The sequence below is a fragment of the Engystomops pustulosus genome, chromosome 1 (genome assembly GCF_040894005.1).
Source record: "Engystomops pustulosus chromosome 1, aEngPut4.maternal, whole genome shotgun sequence".
Taxonomy (NCBI): Eukaryota; Metazoa; Chordata; class Amphibia; order Anura; family Leptodactylidae; genus Engystomops; species Engystomops pustulosus.
In genome coordinates this window covers 71,817,422-71,831,570 of record NC_092411.1, presented here as the reverse complement: position 1 = coordinate 71,831,570, position 14,149 = coordinate 71,817,422, and the positions used below count along the sequence as shown (strand labels likewise).

At 38.7% G+C, this 14,149-nt stretch overlaps 1 protein-coding gene across 1 annotated transcript in view; it reads right to left on the bottom strand.

Annotated features, from left to right (window-relative positions):
- Positions 1 to 14,149, bottom strand: part of TMEM132B (transmembrane protein 132B) — a 390,335-nt gene that overhangs the window by 98,512 nt on the left and 277,674 nt on the right. Inside the window, exon 4 of the mRNA XM_072144365.1 lies at positions 12,760 to 12,946. Coding sequence (XP_072000466.1) covers positions 12,760 to 12,946 — 187 coding nt within the window. The remainder of the gene's footprint in view (positions 1 to 12,759; positions 12,947 to 14,149) is intronic.

Below are 14,149 nucleotides of genomic sequence, written 5' to 3'. Positions count from 1 at the left end.
ATTGCTAGGATAAATGAGGGAAAGCTGGTTATTTTTGCTGCGCAGCTAGTTTGGCATTTAGTTGCAAAAATGGCACAAAAATGGTGCGCCTGAGTGAAAAGGCGCAAAAACAACAGAAAAAAATGATTGATACATGTGGCCCAAAGTGTGTTCTTAGATTTGCATAGAGAAGGGTTAAAAACATGAATATTAGTTGATATTATCCCTTCTCAAAATGTAGTACTAGTAACATATAAAGTGAATATTTCCATTATCTGTGAGGTGCAGCAGCTCCTGTGTGCAGCAAATGCTCCCTGCAGCCTGATGGCTAAGAATCTGGAGGGGGGGGTGAGACACTTCAGGGGGCTGTATCTCTGGTTCCGTGACTCATAGAACCTCACTTCTTTTTTCCTATGAAAGAAGAGAGTCTCCTCTTTTATAGGAATCTAAATTTGTGTTTCTAAAATGTAGGAAAACGGAGATATTTATATATAAAAATGGCACCTGATATTCTCTCTTTAAACCTGAATATCTCTGGATCCATAGCACCTAGAAACACAATTCAAGATTCATTTGAAAGAAGAGATTCTCCCCTTTCTCCCTGGGGGCCCTGGGCAATTGCCACCTTTGCCTACCCATAGCGCCGGCCCTGGCTTGAATATGCTAATGCTTCATTGGACATTTCACAGGTCATTTGCATACAGCTTTAGGACCTCATTGCTTAGGTCTACAGGCATGTAGAAGGACAATGAAGGGATAGAGGCAATGCTTTCTAATGGCAGTTTATGAAAATATATTTAGTTTAGAGTGGTTATTTTGCATGACGGGTTCTCTTTAAAAGCAAAGTCATCTGCACTTTGCAATACAAGACATGTGCACTATGTGGTATATGCTTTTGTCTTGCAGAGAATGGCTTGTGTACACATTTGGCTATGCTGTCAGCGGCAGCAGTGTCATAAGGATTTTACAACAGGTAAATGGCAAACATGCCATCATTTTAAGTTTAAATAACTGACATTTTCCAATGTATCAATGGTTCCATAGAGTGCCTGTCGACAGCTCTAATGGGCTCCCAAAGGACAGAAGACAAGATACAAAGCTGATTGTTTCCAGAATTCAATTGTGTCCAGTGGTTGCAATAAAACTGGATGAAATGTGCAATAGATTAACGAATATATCTTTAGTGTAATAACTTTGAAAAGTTTTATATTTATATTGTTTTAATATATTTCTTTTCTTGTTGCATTCTCAAAATAAATGAGGACATAAGAACAATCAAAGCCATATGAGGTTTTAAAGGGATGATAAGCATCCAATGATGGGTGAATATGACACAAATTATATTTGATGTGCCCTAATTAAATTACATCTACTGTACACTGCGCTATGATGAATCTACCATAAGATCACTTACTTGGAGCTTGTATGGTTGACCCAGTGATGTCAGTAACAATCTCCTGTTGCCACTCTAGGCATCATATTCTGTACTCTCATCATTGATGCACATTTGGGATATGTGCTGGTCTGAACTATTGTTTCCTTAATATATTCTGTTAAATAATAAATATACAGTAGAGGATAGAGCACAGCCAAAAACACACAACCGATAGCAGGCTTGTCAACAAGGGAAAATAGAAGGGATGAGATTGTCATCATGACAAAAGGTCCAAGTAATAATAATTCCATGAAGATCAAAATGAGAATGAGAAGACCAAAACTTTATATCAGGTGTAGTGTCCACAGCTCTTTCTCATACCGTAGCTGTGAAGAAGTATAAGGCACTGATTAAAACATAAAAGACAGAGAAAAGTAGGCTCTCAGGAGAATATAACAGCAACAAATGATATGCAATGTATATAAACAGAGCAGATACAACAGAAATATACTGTCTCTTTTAATTCCATGGTACAATATGATACTGCTCTTTTAGTATCTGTTTACTTACACCCCAGTGCCCAATTGTGTCAACAATTAACCTAACAAACCTTAATGAATGTTGCACATTATAAGTAAAATCAATTGAATGAGCCATGGGCTTCAGCTAGAGCATTACTCATGCAATTCTAGTACAAGCAAAGCACAGCAGACCTGCATGTAGCACCACGAGCGCTGCTCTGCCAGCCAAACAATAATTAGCTGCCCTGGGCATTTATTGCTACCTGATCATAAATAATCTGCCACAATTAAACTCTTCAGAGCAGGACGGAAAATACTGGGAAAACAATTACACATGTACAATGGGAAAGTGCTCTTAATGGATGATACTTGCCAACGGATTTATTTATTTTGTTCCTTTAGCACATTAGACAGGTCATTTACTTATCAAAAACACATCATGTCAGTTTATTTATTTAAAATTTTTTGAACTTTAATAATTGTAATGCTTTATATATTTCTAGCAAATCACACTCTCTCATTTATATCTCTCACGGCATCAATGTTATACCACATAAAACTAGTTTAGATCACGCATTGGGGGTCCAGAAAACAGAGGCAACCTTAACAGATGTAGGATAGGATGTGCTGTAATGAGGACACTCAATAAGATGACCAGGGGACTGGGCTCGTAAATGTTAACAATAATAGACATGTTTTCCGTAAAGTCCAGTAAATGTGCTGCTGTACTTATATTTCTTAAAACCTGGAGGGCCGGCAGTCTCAGGGCATGAGATACAGTGGAAATTAGTGTCTATGCCTATTATAAACCATAGTACATGAATGTTCACTCTCGGTACACTACTCTTCTGGCCACTATCATAGTATTAGTATCCCTATTTTCCTAACGTGTTTCAATCTAAGCCTTAGAATACCAACCAACATGCATGTACATGCCTCCTGCAATATACTCATATAATATATTTTCATGTATGTCACCTAAAACCACAATGCAGCGAGGAAATCAAAAAGAGTTGAAGAAAATGAATATTAGCATATTTTGCTAGGAATTGCTAGATTCTGGACAAAATCTTTATCAACCGTAGCTGAGAGGTTTTGAATCTTTTCTGCATACATGCAAATAGCCATATGCTCCGCAATCATGGGAGAAACCTGTTTCTTATTGAGTGACAGCAAGCGTTCCTCTTTTACTTATCTGAAGACAGTCATTTAATAATGTGTTCAACATCTTGCACTACTGTCAGGCTTCTTCATTTTGGTGGGCATAAACATTGAGGGCTTTCAGTTACACTTATGATGACTAGAGCAATCACTCATATGCCTTTGACAGGTCAGCAAAATTACTAAGTTTGTAAAATGCATTTTAATTATTAATATTAAAGGCCTATTCTGGGAATATGAATTTCTGATACAAAAACCCATATTTCTATAAACAAATACGACAAAACTCAATGTTATTAATCACAAAACAGAGCTTAAATAATTTGCTTTTATGATTCACAAAATTTTATAAGCTTTTGAAAGTAGGCGGAGTTATCTCAAAGATGGGTGTCATCTGCAACTACAACTCCCATAATACCTCAGCTCTCATGTACTGCTCCCAGTGGTGATCTAACAGCCTGTCCTGCTCTGTCACCATAGTAACGTACCTGCCATCACTGCAAATTACCTTAGCTCCATACTGGATGCACTGCAAGCAACCGACTACCTATTAGCTTATATTTTAATGACCCATTTAAATATGAATTATGCCAAATCCTGGAATACAACTTTAATCAAAAAGAAACTTTAGGAACTATATTTTTATTTAAGGACAATAGAAACTTACAAAATTGATTATTTTAAGTGTCTCAGTTTCGCGAAATTTAGATCCTTCATGATCTCTGATGAAATGTTTGATGAAATGAATCAGTATGTATCGGTGATATTTTATTATAAATGTGTTGACAGAAGATGTACTTATTGTCACACCTTTAAATTGTTAACGCTCCATGATGTAGTATTATAGCATGGAGATCTTACAGATGGTGCTCCATGTTGAAATGTTAGGTAGTAACTAATTTGGGTGGTAAAGCTATCTGTCTGAAAAATAGATAATTTAAAATGATAAAAATGGCAAATTTTGATTTCTTTTTTTAATAAATAAACGCAAAACTTATCACCTAAAATTTCCCACTAATGTAAAGTACAACGTGTGACAGAATAAAAATCAAATCACTTTGGTAAGTAAAAGTGCTCAAAAGTTATAACCATATAAAGCAAGGTATGTCAGATTACAAAAAATTGGGCCGAGCCTCAAACTACAAAATAGCTGTATCTTTAAGTGGTTTTCTTCTCAGTCAACTTAATTTGCAAAAAATATAGCCTTTACTTTTAACAATAATGGGGCTTATTTACTAAGGGCTCCGCGGCCGCACTTTCGTTGGGTTTTCCGAATTTTTCCGTTTTGCGCTGAATTCCGCCGGGATTTCAGCGCAATTGCGCCGGCTTTCACGTGACAGAGGAGATACGAAGGGGATGGGAGGTTTTTTTTATTTTAAATCGATGATTGACATTTGGTTTCCCTAAGGTGGGGGGAAACCATTCCTCACTGGCCACTCCCATGGGACTAGAGACATAGCTCTGTATACTGAAAGATAAAATTTGATCTAACTTATCTCTTATTTGAAAAAAGCCAGTTTAACTATAAAAACTCTTCAGCAATGTGTACACTATATTCTATGGGGACATGGGAGCACTAGAAAAAGGGCTCCTGATAACAAGTTCCCTTTAACAGGACAACAGGAACAAAATCAACTTAAGAACCAACCTACAGAACCTATCTTGCATGTAACAAGAGTAATAGCTGGTCCTATTGGTTATTGCTTTCTGGTATTATTAATACATTTATAATCATGGATCCTTCATTGACAAAAAACTGTATGTCCCTGCAAAATATCATAATACAAAACCAGTTATCATATTTAAGGCATTGCAGATTCAGAGATAAATGCTGCATTATGTACGTGTGAGGCTCATCCCTTCTGTAAACTAGATATGTGATTGTGGCATACATTTTTTCCATTCCCTTCTGTCAACTATTTCTATTCACTGTTTATGTGAAAAAAATGACTGTTGGAAAGTAAAGAATACCAAGGTCTGCAAATGCTATTTTAGGATATAGTTACTTAGATAGCCTAATGCACCACCATCTCTAATAACAGCTCTAGTAACTGGACCTTCCAAGAGCTGAATAGAATTAGCTGTTTTTATGCCTTCATAGTATCTAGTCACCAGCATAAATCCTGCTTCATCTGCCCACAAAAATATCACATAAAATGTATCTAAAGTTAATAAATGGAAAAGAGGGATACCCATTATTCAATGAAAAGTGGTCTTCAAAGGGGTTCGCCCATGAAAGAAAGTTCTCAAATTTTAAGCCCTTAATGTTGTTTATACAATAAAGATCATTTTAACCACTTACTTTGCAATTCTATTCAGTTTTATTGGTTATTTTTCTCCTTTCATGGTCTCGGCTAGTCAGTGTAAGATTTAGCAGTGGGTGGGCACTAGCTGAGCAGACACTTCATGATTCCTCTGTGCTACAAGATGCTGTGTTCTGACAATGTGCTTAGATTATCTGACTACCGGTTTAGCTACACTTTTGTTTAAGTTTAGTTTCTGAAGAGTCTACTAATATCTGACACATAGAAAAAGAGAGATAAGACAGATTGGAGTCCTGAGATGGATATAAGACACAATGGGGCTCAGTAACTAAGGGTCCGTGGTCCGGACTATCATCGGAATACCTGACGATTTCCGATGTATGCCGCATTTGGCGAAGGCTTTCACGCGACACAAATCGGGGGGCTGGCCGTCGGAGAATCCGACGGATTCGGACTACACGCAAGATTTAACAAAGCAATTTGTGTCGCAGGACATGCACTTACATGCACCAGGAGGTAGATGGTGAACTCCGGCGGACCTTAGTGGAGAAGTGACACATGCAGGAACTCGAGCACACCATCTTAGTGAATCGGGACAGATGTGGATTCCGGCATACAATGCACCTTGGGGATCGTGCAGGGACCAGGTAAGTAAATGTGCCCCAATGTCACACTCAGCTATACTCTCTCACTTAAGCAATAAAACACACAGTCAGCACTGCTATGTCCCCTTCCCCTTTAATCTAGACTTTAATTTGTCTGTAGAGTTTCTAAAGCAGGTCTCCTCTACATGCTGTTCAACAGGAAGTGCCTCTGTCTGTACTGCACTCTACCTCCTACCCATGCAATAAAAGAGAAGCTTTCCATGCCCAAACATAGTCAAGAGTCTATGGTTGTATCCAGGGACAACCAAAATATAAAATCCAACAGGTTGTAATTATAATTGTGAAATTCTGTATTTTTGTTAATAACTTTGAATTAGAGAATATGTTTTTTTGTTATCCTGAGTATATTGAGGAATTTTGTCTTTGTGGGAATACCCCTTTAAGCAAACATGAGCTGTGAATAATGTATTGTGGGGAGTAAATGAGACAATGAAACATAACAACGCACCATGCATGTGCATAACAGAGATCTATGGGGGCCATGAGCTGGATGCATGTATGTATATATGTTTGTTATTTTGTGTTTACCGAACATCTCATTATGACACAGTGTTATACTCTGCCGATGAACCCAAACAATCAGTGGGGGAAATGCATTGAGATACTGTGAATTAGGGATTGAGGATGCTAACAATGAACTAATATAGCATCCCTTACTATGAGGGCTTGTGTATAGTAGGAGATACCAGCACTCTAACTCTATAGGAAATATATTGAGGCTAGGGAAAACATGTGGATTTAAACAGCTGATATTTTTTGTGACGATGTATGACGACTAGTGGTGTTTGAGTGTATGGGAGGCTTGATAAGTTTTTTTCAGTCCCATATTGGAGGGGTATATTGTCCAATATGACTGCCTCCCCAGCACATAACCCTAAATCAAGGGCTTCTTGTTTTGGCAGTCAAAGTAAAACTGGAAAACATAAACCATTTTAAACCTACAGAATGTATACACAACATCTCCTTGTATGGATAGTATGGATATATTTGGCTGTATAATTTTTAGTGAACTACCTTGGCCCTTTGAGGTCTATGGATACGCTGAGGGATTACTTTTGTACAACCTTTCTCATATTTAAACATAGCGTATTTGCTTTCAGTAAGCATATTATGCGCACCAATTATTGAATCTTTGTAAGAAACACCACCATGCACATCTGATCAACTGCAAATGCTGGTGTCGACAAAAAAAACCTCATTGACACTAACAATTATATAGCATGACAATATGATATCACCTTAGATCAGTTGTATTACTGCTACAATATAGCAGTATTGTTAGCGAAACTATATGACAACACTATTTGGACGTGCTTTTAATAAATGTAGACTGAAGTTGAATTATTATTAATTTAAGCCTAGGGTGCGAAATTGAGCAACTACTATTTAATGTCCAGCAGAAGAGCCCCCCATTAATAATTAAATGTCCAGCAGCAGAGCTCCCCTAAATGTCCAGCAGCAGAGCCCCCTTAATGCTCTGCCGTACAGCTCCTTAACATTTAGCAGCAGGGCCCCCCTTAATGTCCAGCAGCAGAGACCCCACTCCAGCAGCAGAGCTCCTCTTGAAAAATAATCAACTTAGTACTTACCTCCTTTGCTCACCCCCAGGATCCTCTTCTACTTGGGGCTCATCTTCTCCCTGCATCTAAACCTTCCCAGCAGGGCAGACAGAGGCACGTCTATGCGTGGAAGGAAAACCATGTCTCGTTTAGCTACATTGTGAGGCAGCTCCCTTGACATCAAGCATGACCTACAAGAGGCCTTATGACATGATGCAGGATTAAAACCAAACCAGTATATCTATTCCTGAAGGCACCTACTCCCAAATGTAGACAGCGCTGTTTCTACCTGAGCGGGTCTCCTCAGTACAGCATAGGGAACTGGTTTGGCTGAGTGAAAGACTTGTGACTAGGGGAGGGAAGGAGTGAGGATGATAAGATCCAAAGTAATAGAACAAAGAAGCACTTTATTTTGAAGATATATTCTACAGTTTCTTATATACAGGCAGTCCCCGGGTTACATACAAGATAGGGTCTGGAGGTTTGTTCTTAAGTTGAATTTGTATGTAAGTCGAACCTGCATATTTTATAATGGTAGCTCCAGACAAAAAAAATGTTGGCCCCAGTGACAATTGGAGTTTAAACATTTTTTGCTGTAATGGGACCAGGTATTATCTATAAAGCTTCATTACAGACTCCTTACAGCTGATCATTGTAGTCTGGGACTATAGTAAAGCATTCTGAAAGCTTCATCAGAGGTCAGAGGGGTCTGTCTGTAACTATGGGTTGTCTGTAAGTCGGGTGTCCTTAAGTAGGGGACCGCCTGTACACTTAAACTACTAACTAAAGTTATTAAAAATGTGGTTCTGAAATGTTTTTCTACTCTTTAAAAAGTGTAGATATTCAATAGTATCCAGTATACTTTTATAGGCTGTGACCCTCTGCACACAAGGATCCTAGGCAGCAGGCTGTATTCTCTGCTGGAGGTAGGCAATGTGACTACTGTGAATAGGCACTATGTCTACTAGGGGGAATGACTGTGAGTACTGGGGGCAGCCACTGCAACTACGGGGGAAAGGCACTGTGACTACTGGGGGCAAGGACTGTGACTACTGTAGGCAAGTGCTATAAATACTGGGGAAAAGTGCTGTAACTACTGGGTGTAAGAGCTGTGACCACTGAGCGCAGGCACTGTGGCTACTGGGGATAAGTGCTGTGAATACTGGGGGAAAGTGCTGTGACTTTTGGGGTAAGCACTACATAAGCACTACAGAAGTAAGAATACAAACAATTATACAATGTACCCCTGTTCATCAGAGTAGGATGGTGTCTCCATGGTGCAGCCCAAATTTTGCACAATGGTGTGATAGGTACACTTACTTTAAGCAAATGTCAACACTTTCCTTAGTTTAGTTAAATCCAGTTACTCCCTATCCATAAACAGATAACCGAAGTAAAGGTGAATTTATATTATAACCTTAGAAAAAGTAAAGTGCTATTATATTCTTAATATGCAAGTAAAAAGAAACCTAGTAAAACTTCTTATCTCCATTTAAGCCAATAATGACCTAGTTCTGCTCTCTGTCTCTCCTGTAAAGTGTTCACTGGACCCCAGTAATTATTAACATAAACAGATAAAAAGGAAGAAAATGACTTCAGGTGGGATCAGACTACACAAAGTCTGAGGTCTTGAAAGCACAGACAGTGCCGCACTGCATCATTAAAAGACATTAACAGGAAAATCGTCCAAAGCTGATTATTATTATTTACTCCCAGAATGAAAAGGCAGAAGAGAAGTATGAATCTTTCACAGCTTCTAATACCATGTTGCCAGCAATGACCTAAAGTTCACGAGTCGCTTTGACCAGAAAGTGCACAATTTACAGAACATGTTAATTATTTCTTATAAATGCATGTCTGTCTAGGTGACTAAGGATAATAAAACTACTTACCTCCAGTCACCCAAGGAACTTTACAGATATTGGTAAGGTACTGTGTATTGCAACAGTGCACTGGGAATTTATCTACATTCCCCCTATACATAAGCTTTAGCAACCTTATGAGTCTCCTCTGATCGCAACCAGAGAGGGAATGTGAGATGTTCAAAGCTAATCCTCCACTGCCAACATAAAACACAGGTCCTATGGTCTTTAATACCTTGTCATTTCAGCAATTTGCTTTCAGATCACCAATTCTGTATTATGAAAATTTTGCTCTTAGATGTTGAAGTGATTCATTAGAGAACTCATTTTAAAAATGAATGAGATTCTCATAAAATTAGTAGAGGGAATAAATTGGGCTTACCTAGTTCACTGAAGACAGAAAAAAAAACCTCTAACTTCTACCAACTGCAATTTGACTGCATGTTTGATATAATAATAAAGTACAAAAGTATAGAAATCAATAATAAAGTACAAAAGTATAGAAATCAATAATTAAGTACAAAAGTATAGAAATCAAGATCTTGAAACTGGTTCTAGGAAGAAAGACGATTAAAACCTGTCAGAATTCCTGGAAGAGAAGGTAAGAGTCCTGCTCACCCTGTACACACAATGATTGACAACCTTCTGTATACACACTTTGATACAAGGAGGGGTTTCAATTGCTGTGAGTAAGTGGGGTAATTTGGAATTTGTGCTTCAGCTGATTTTTTATACCTTGCATGCCAGAAAACTGATGAGCAAGGCATGCAAAAAGATGAAAATGTTGGTGTTCAGCATTGTTTGGCTAATATTAACTCTGATGCACAGGATGCCCCAGGATAAGTAAGACACTGGACTGGACTCCTAATTATTTAGCAACTTCTCAACCAGCATCAATTTCCATTACCTCCTGCACTTTTTTAATAAAGGCCCAACTGGCTCTCCTGGAATACCTGCCAGGATTTACTCTACTTTAGTGAAACACTCCAATGGTTGTGTAATGTAGCTGGTTTAACTTTCAGATATTCCTGAGGACATTGGGGGTCATTTACTAAGGGCCCGATTCAGGTTTTCCCGACGTGTTACTCGAATATTTCCATTTTGCGCCGATTTTCACTGTATTGCCCCAGGGTTTTTTGCGCACACGATCTGATTGTGGGGCATTGGCGCTGGCATGCACGCAACGGAAATCAGGGGCCGTGGCCGAACAATAACCCGACGGATTCGGAAAAACCGCCGCATTTAAAAAAAAAATTGGTCGCACGGGCCATACTCACATGCACCACGATGAAGACGATGAACTCCGGGGCACCTCGACGGACTTCGGCGCAGCAGCACCACCTGGTGGACATCGGGCACAGGACCTTCATGAATCGCCGGAAGACCCGAACGCTCGTCAGAGAAGCCACCGCTGGAACGCGAATAGACCGGGTAAGTAAATGTGCCCCATTATCTTAGTGAACATAACAGTTTTTACCCTTTAGCTTATATACAGGGATTTGGTATTTGCTGTGTCAAGGTAGTTCAGGTAAAGGTGACAGAAGGGGTAAACATACATTTTACAAGGAAGATGAAGCGGCACTCACCGATGGCGTGCAGGAAAATCTTTATTGCGGTGTACATAGGCAGAGCGGGGCCTGGCGACGGGCCGTTTTCGCGCTAATCTAGCGCATCATGAAGCCAAATGTCATTTGACTTGATGATGCGCTAGATTAGCGCGAAACGGCCCGCCGCCAGGCCCCGCTCTGCCTATGTACACCGCAATAAAGATTTTCCTGCACGCCATCGGTGAGTGCCGCTTCATCTTCGTTTTATTGTTTTATGCCGTGGGATTGCTCCAGCAGAGCACCACCAGTCTGAGCTGTGCTATTAGGCCAACCTCACCTGCCAGGATCTGTACCCGTTCACACCGGATTAGGAGTTGTGAATAGCAGCGTGGTGCCGGGACTCTATGTTCTTCCATGTTGATACATTTTACAAGGCATCAGGGGCATAAAGATACATGCTGAGGTCAGGACAGGTAGAGCTTATGCATAATCAAAAATCCAGGTGATAAGTCAAAAGTCTGTGTTACACACAGAGTAAAAATAGAAGCTATATATAGAATGACAGCAAGCAGAGTTCTAAGAAAATACAGTATATTGGAACATTTTATAATTTTTCATAACACAAACAATAACATAAATCTGCTGAAGTGGGAATGCCCTTTTAAGAATATTGAGCAATTTTATTACTTTTTATTATACAAACAATATCACTTATTTGCTGGCAATGATCAGCCCCACTTTTCAATTCTAAAAGTTTAGTAGGAAAAAGACCATGGATAACAAATATAAGAAGATTTAAAAACTAAAAAAAAGACACGCAATGCTCCATGAAGTAGAAGGTCTACACACTAAAAATCCATACAACCGAAGCAAGAAGTTTGCTAAATTGGGCAAACAATAAATAGCAAAATATTAATCTTTATTAGATACAACAAGACAAACAGTAGTATGTGAGACATATAAAAACATTTAATAAGTACAAAAGTACACATACAAAACCAAATATGGTGGGTGCGGTTACTCCACCTAATCCAGCACCCTTTGTCTAGAAAGGTAATCTGGTTATAAAACAACAAACTGTCCTAATATAGAACATATACTCAGCCCTGAAAACAGTCATACTAAACAAAATGAAGTGAATAAAGGCTACGCTGGTATGAGTATCCACAAAAGAATCTATAGTACACAGTAGTGTAGAGAAGGTCATGTGGATAACAATATTTATGGGCTAATCCCACTTCGCCAGAACAATAAGGCATACAGTACCCAATCCCAAAAATGCAAATATAGAAGATTACCAGTCATAGTGCCAGGATCTATGAGTAAGATTTGATGGTGCATGCTTAAACTGAGAAAAACAGGATGCATGTTTAAACAAATTGCCATGCTGGATGCCTACTTGAAAATCCTTACTTCTTTTTCATAATTCAACATGGGGTTGCATCCCGAAAACCTGCCCCTCTTGTGGGCTTCCTGCTTCTTTGTTGTTTGTTATGTTCTTTTAATAAAGAAATTGAACCATAAACAAATTGCCGTCGGAGTCTAGAGTGGAAGAAGTGGTTATGTCTCCCAGTGTGAACAGGCTCCGGATGACCCAAAGACCAATTGCCAGTAGAAAGTCTTGTTTACTTTAAATACTCCCAGCATTAGAGAGCTTCAATTTTAGGACACAACCAGCAAGATGACTATAAATGCTTATGCACACACACTGTAAAAAATGTACTACCTATTTATAGTATGTAAATTATTTCAATGATTAAGCACAGTTTTATGGACTCCCATGGTGCCCAATTTCCAACATTTGAGTAGTCAGCTAATAATCTTACCATAGCAATAGGAACAATTCCTGTGAACGCTGCATGGCTGACAAAGATTTCTGAAATGACAAGTTCACTGGCAGAGTCTTCTTCTGGGTATTCCACCTGCCACGTAATCTGCTGGGCGCCAGCCAATCCACTGCCAATGTCCATTTCAAAGTCCATCTGCAGAATTTCATAAAGCGAATTGTTGTCTCTGAAAGAAATCGAAAAAATGTCATTGCTGTGAACAAAGCTCCCACAAACATAAATAACAGTCTAACCTCGTGGTAATAAATTAGCATGGATGTCCCATCTTTACCGCAGTGATCAAAGCATAAATCATCTAATCAATGCTGCAATAGCTCTAATTTATCACAGGTGACTCACAAGCCTTTTTTCTATACCTGTCTGTAAGAAGCAATCTTTCTAATTAGAGCGTTCCCCACACGTTCCTATTAGGAGTCAAACTACACCTTCTCCCATGGCCTTGAGACATCAGTTCCTTTTCCTGTGAGATTGTCACTAGAAAGTGTTGCCTGCCTTGTTTAGGAGGTTTTGTGTCAACTTCTCTCATACATGGCATGGATCTCAGCCTGACAGATGTTCAGCAGTATGGGAGGTCTGTGGCTTGTGTAGTGTGTATTTTACATATGGAAATTTCACAGTTTAACCTTAAACTCCAATGTACTAATAGAAATTGCCAGCACATTTTTACTTCTGTGGGGTTAAATGAATATACCTACTCATACATTTAAAGATCCTAGATTAGTACATCAAGTACATCGTGTTCTGCTATATGGCCTACAGCACAATAAAATGAGAAAATGTTTCTTTTTTTTTCTGTATGGATGATATCCAGTGGGGGCATAATGATGAACTAGTTCATATATATATATAAAGCTAATTGTTGATTGGTCTTTCACAATATATACACAATCACTGCCGGCCAATAGAGCCCATGATTGGTTAAAGATTTGTGTTTACAACTTTACACGCTCCATCCCATAGACTTATTCTGACAAAGGCAACATTTTAAACTTGCTAGAGCCTAACATTTTCCTTGTCCAGAGGGATATTAAAAAAAATATTAGTACCTAATGCTGCTTTGGCATAAAACAATTATTACACGTTCACTAAAGTCATCCATATCATTTCAGAAATGTTTAAGGGGTTCAGCTTCCTGTCATACATGAAATGAAACATATTTGGGTTAAAGGTGAAGTCCCATGCATCATAAGGATGTCCGGAATACATAGCTTTACTGGGGAGAGACCTTTATTTTTATTAATTTGTGAATGAGCATTTAAGTGCATTATGGATTTGCATAGTGCAGTTATAAGGTCTCACACATACTTCGTCTTGAATTTACACTTTAAATGTTTTTGATTTTCAGTGATTTATTCAGTTTTAACAATCA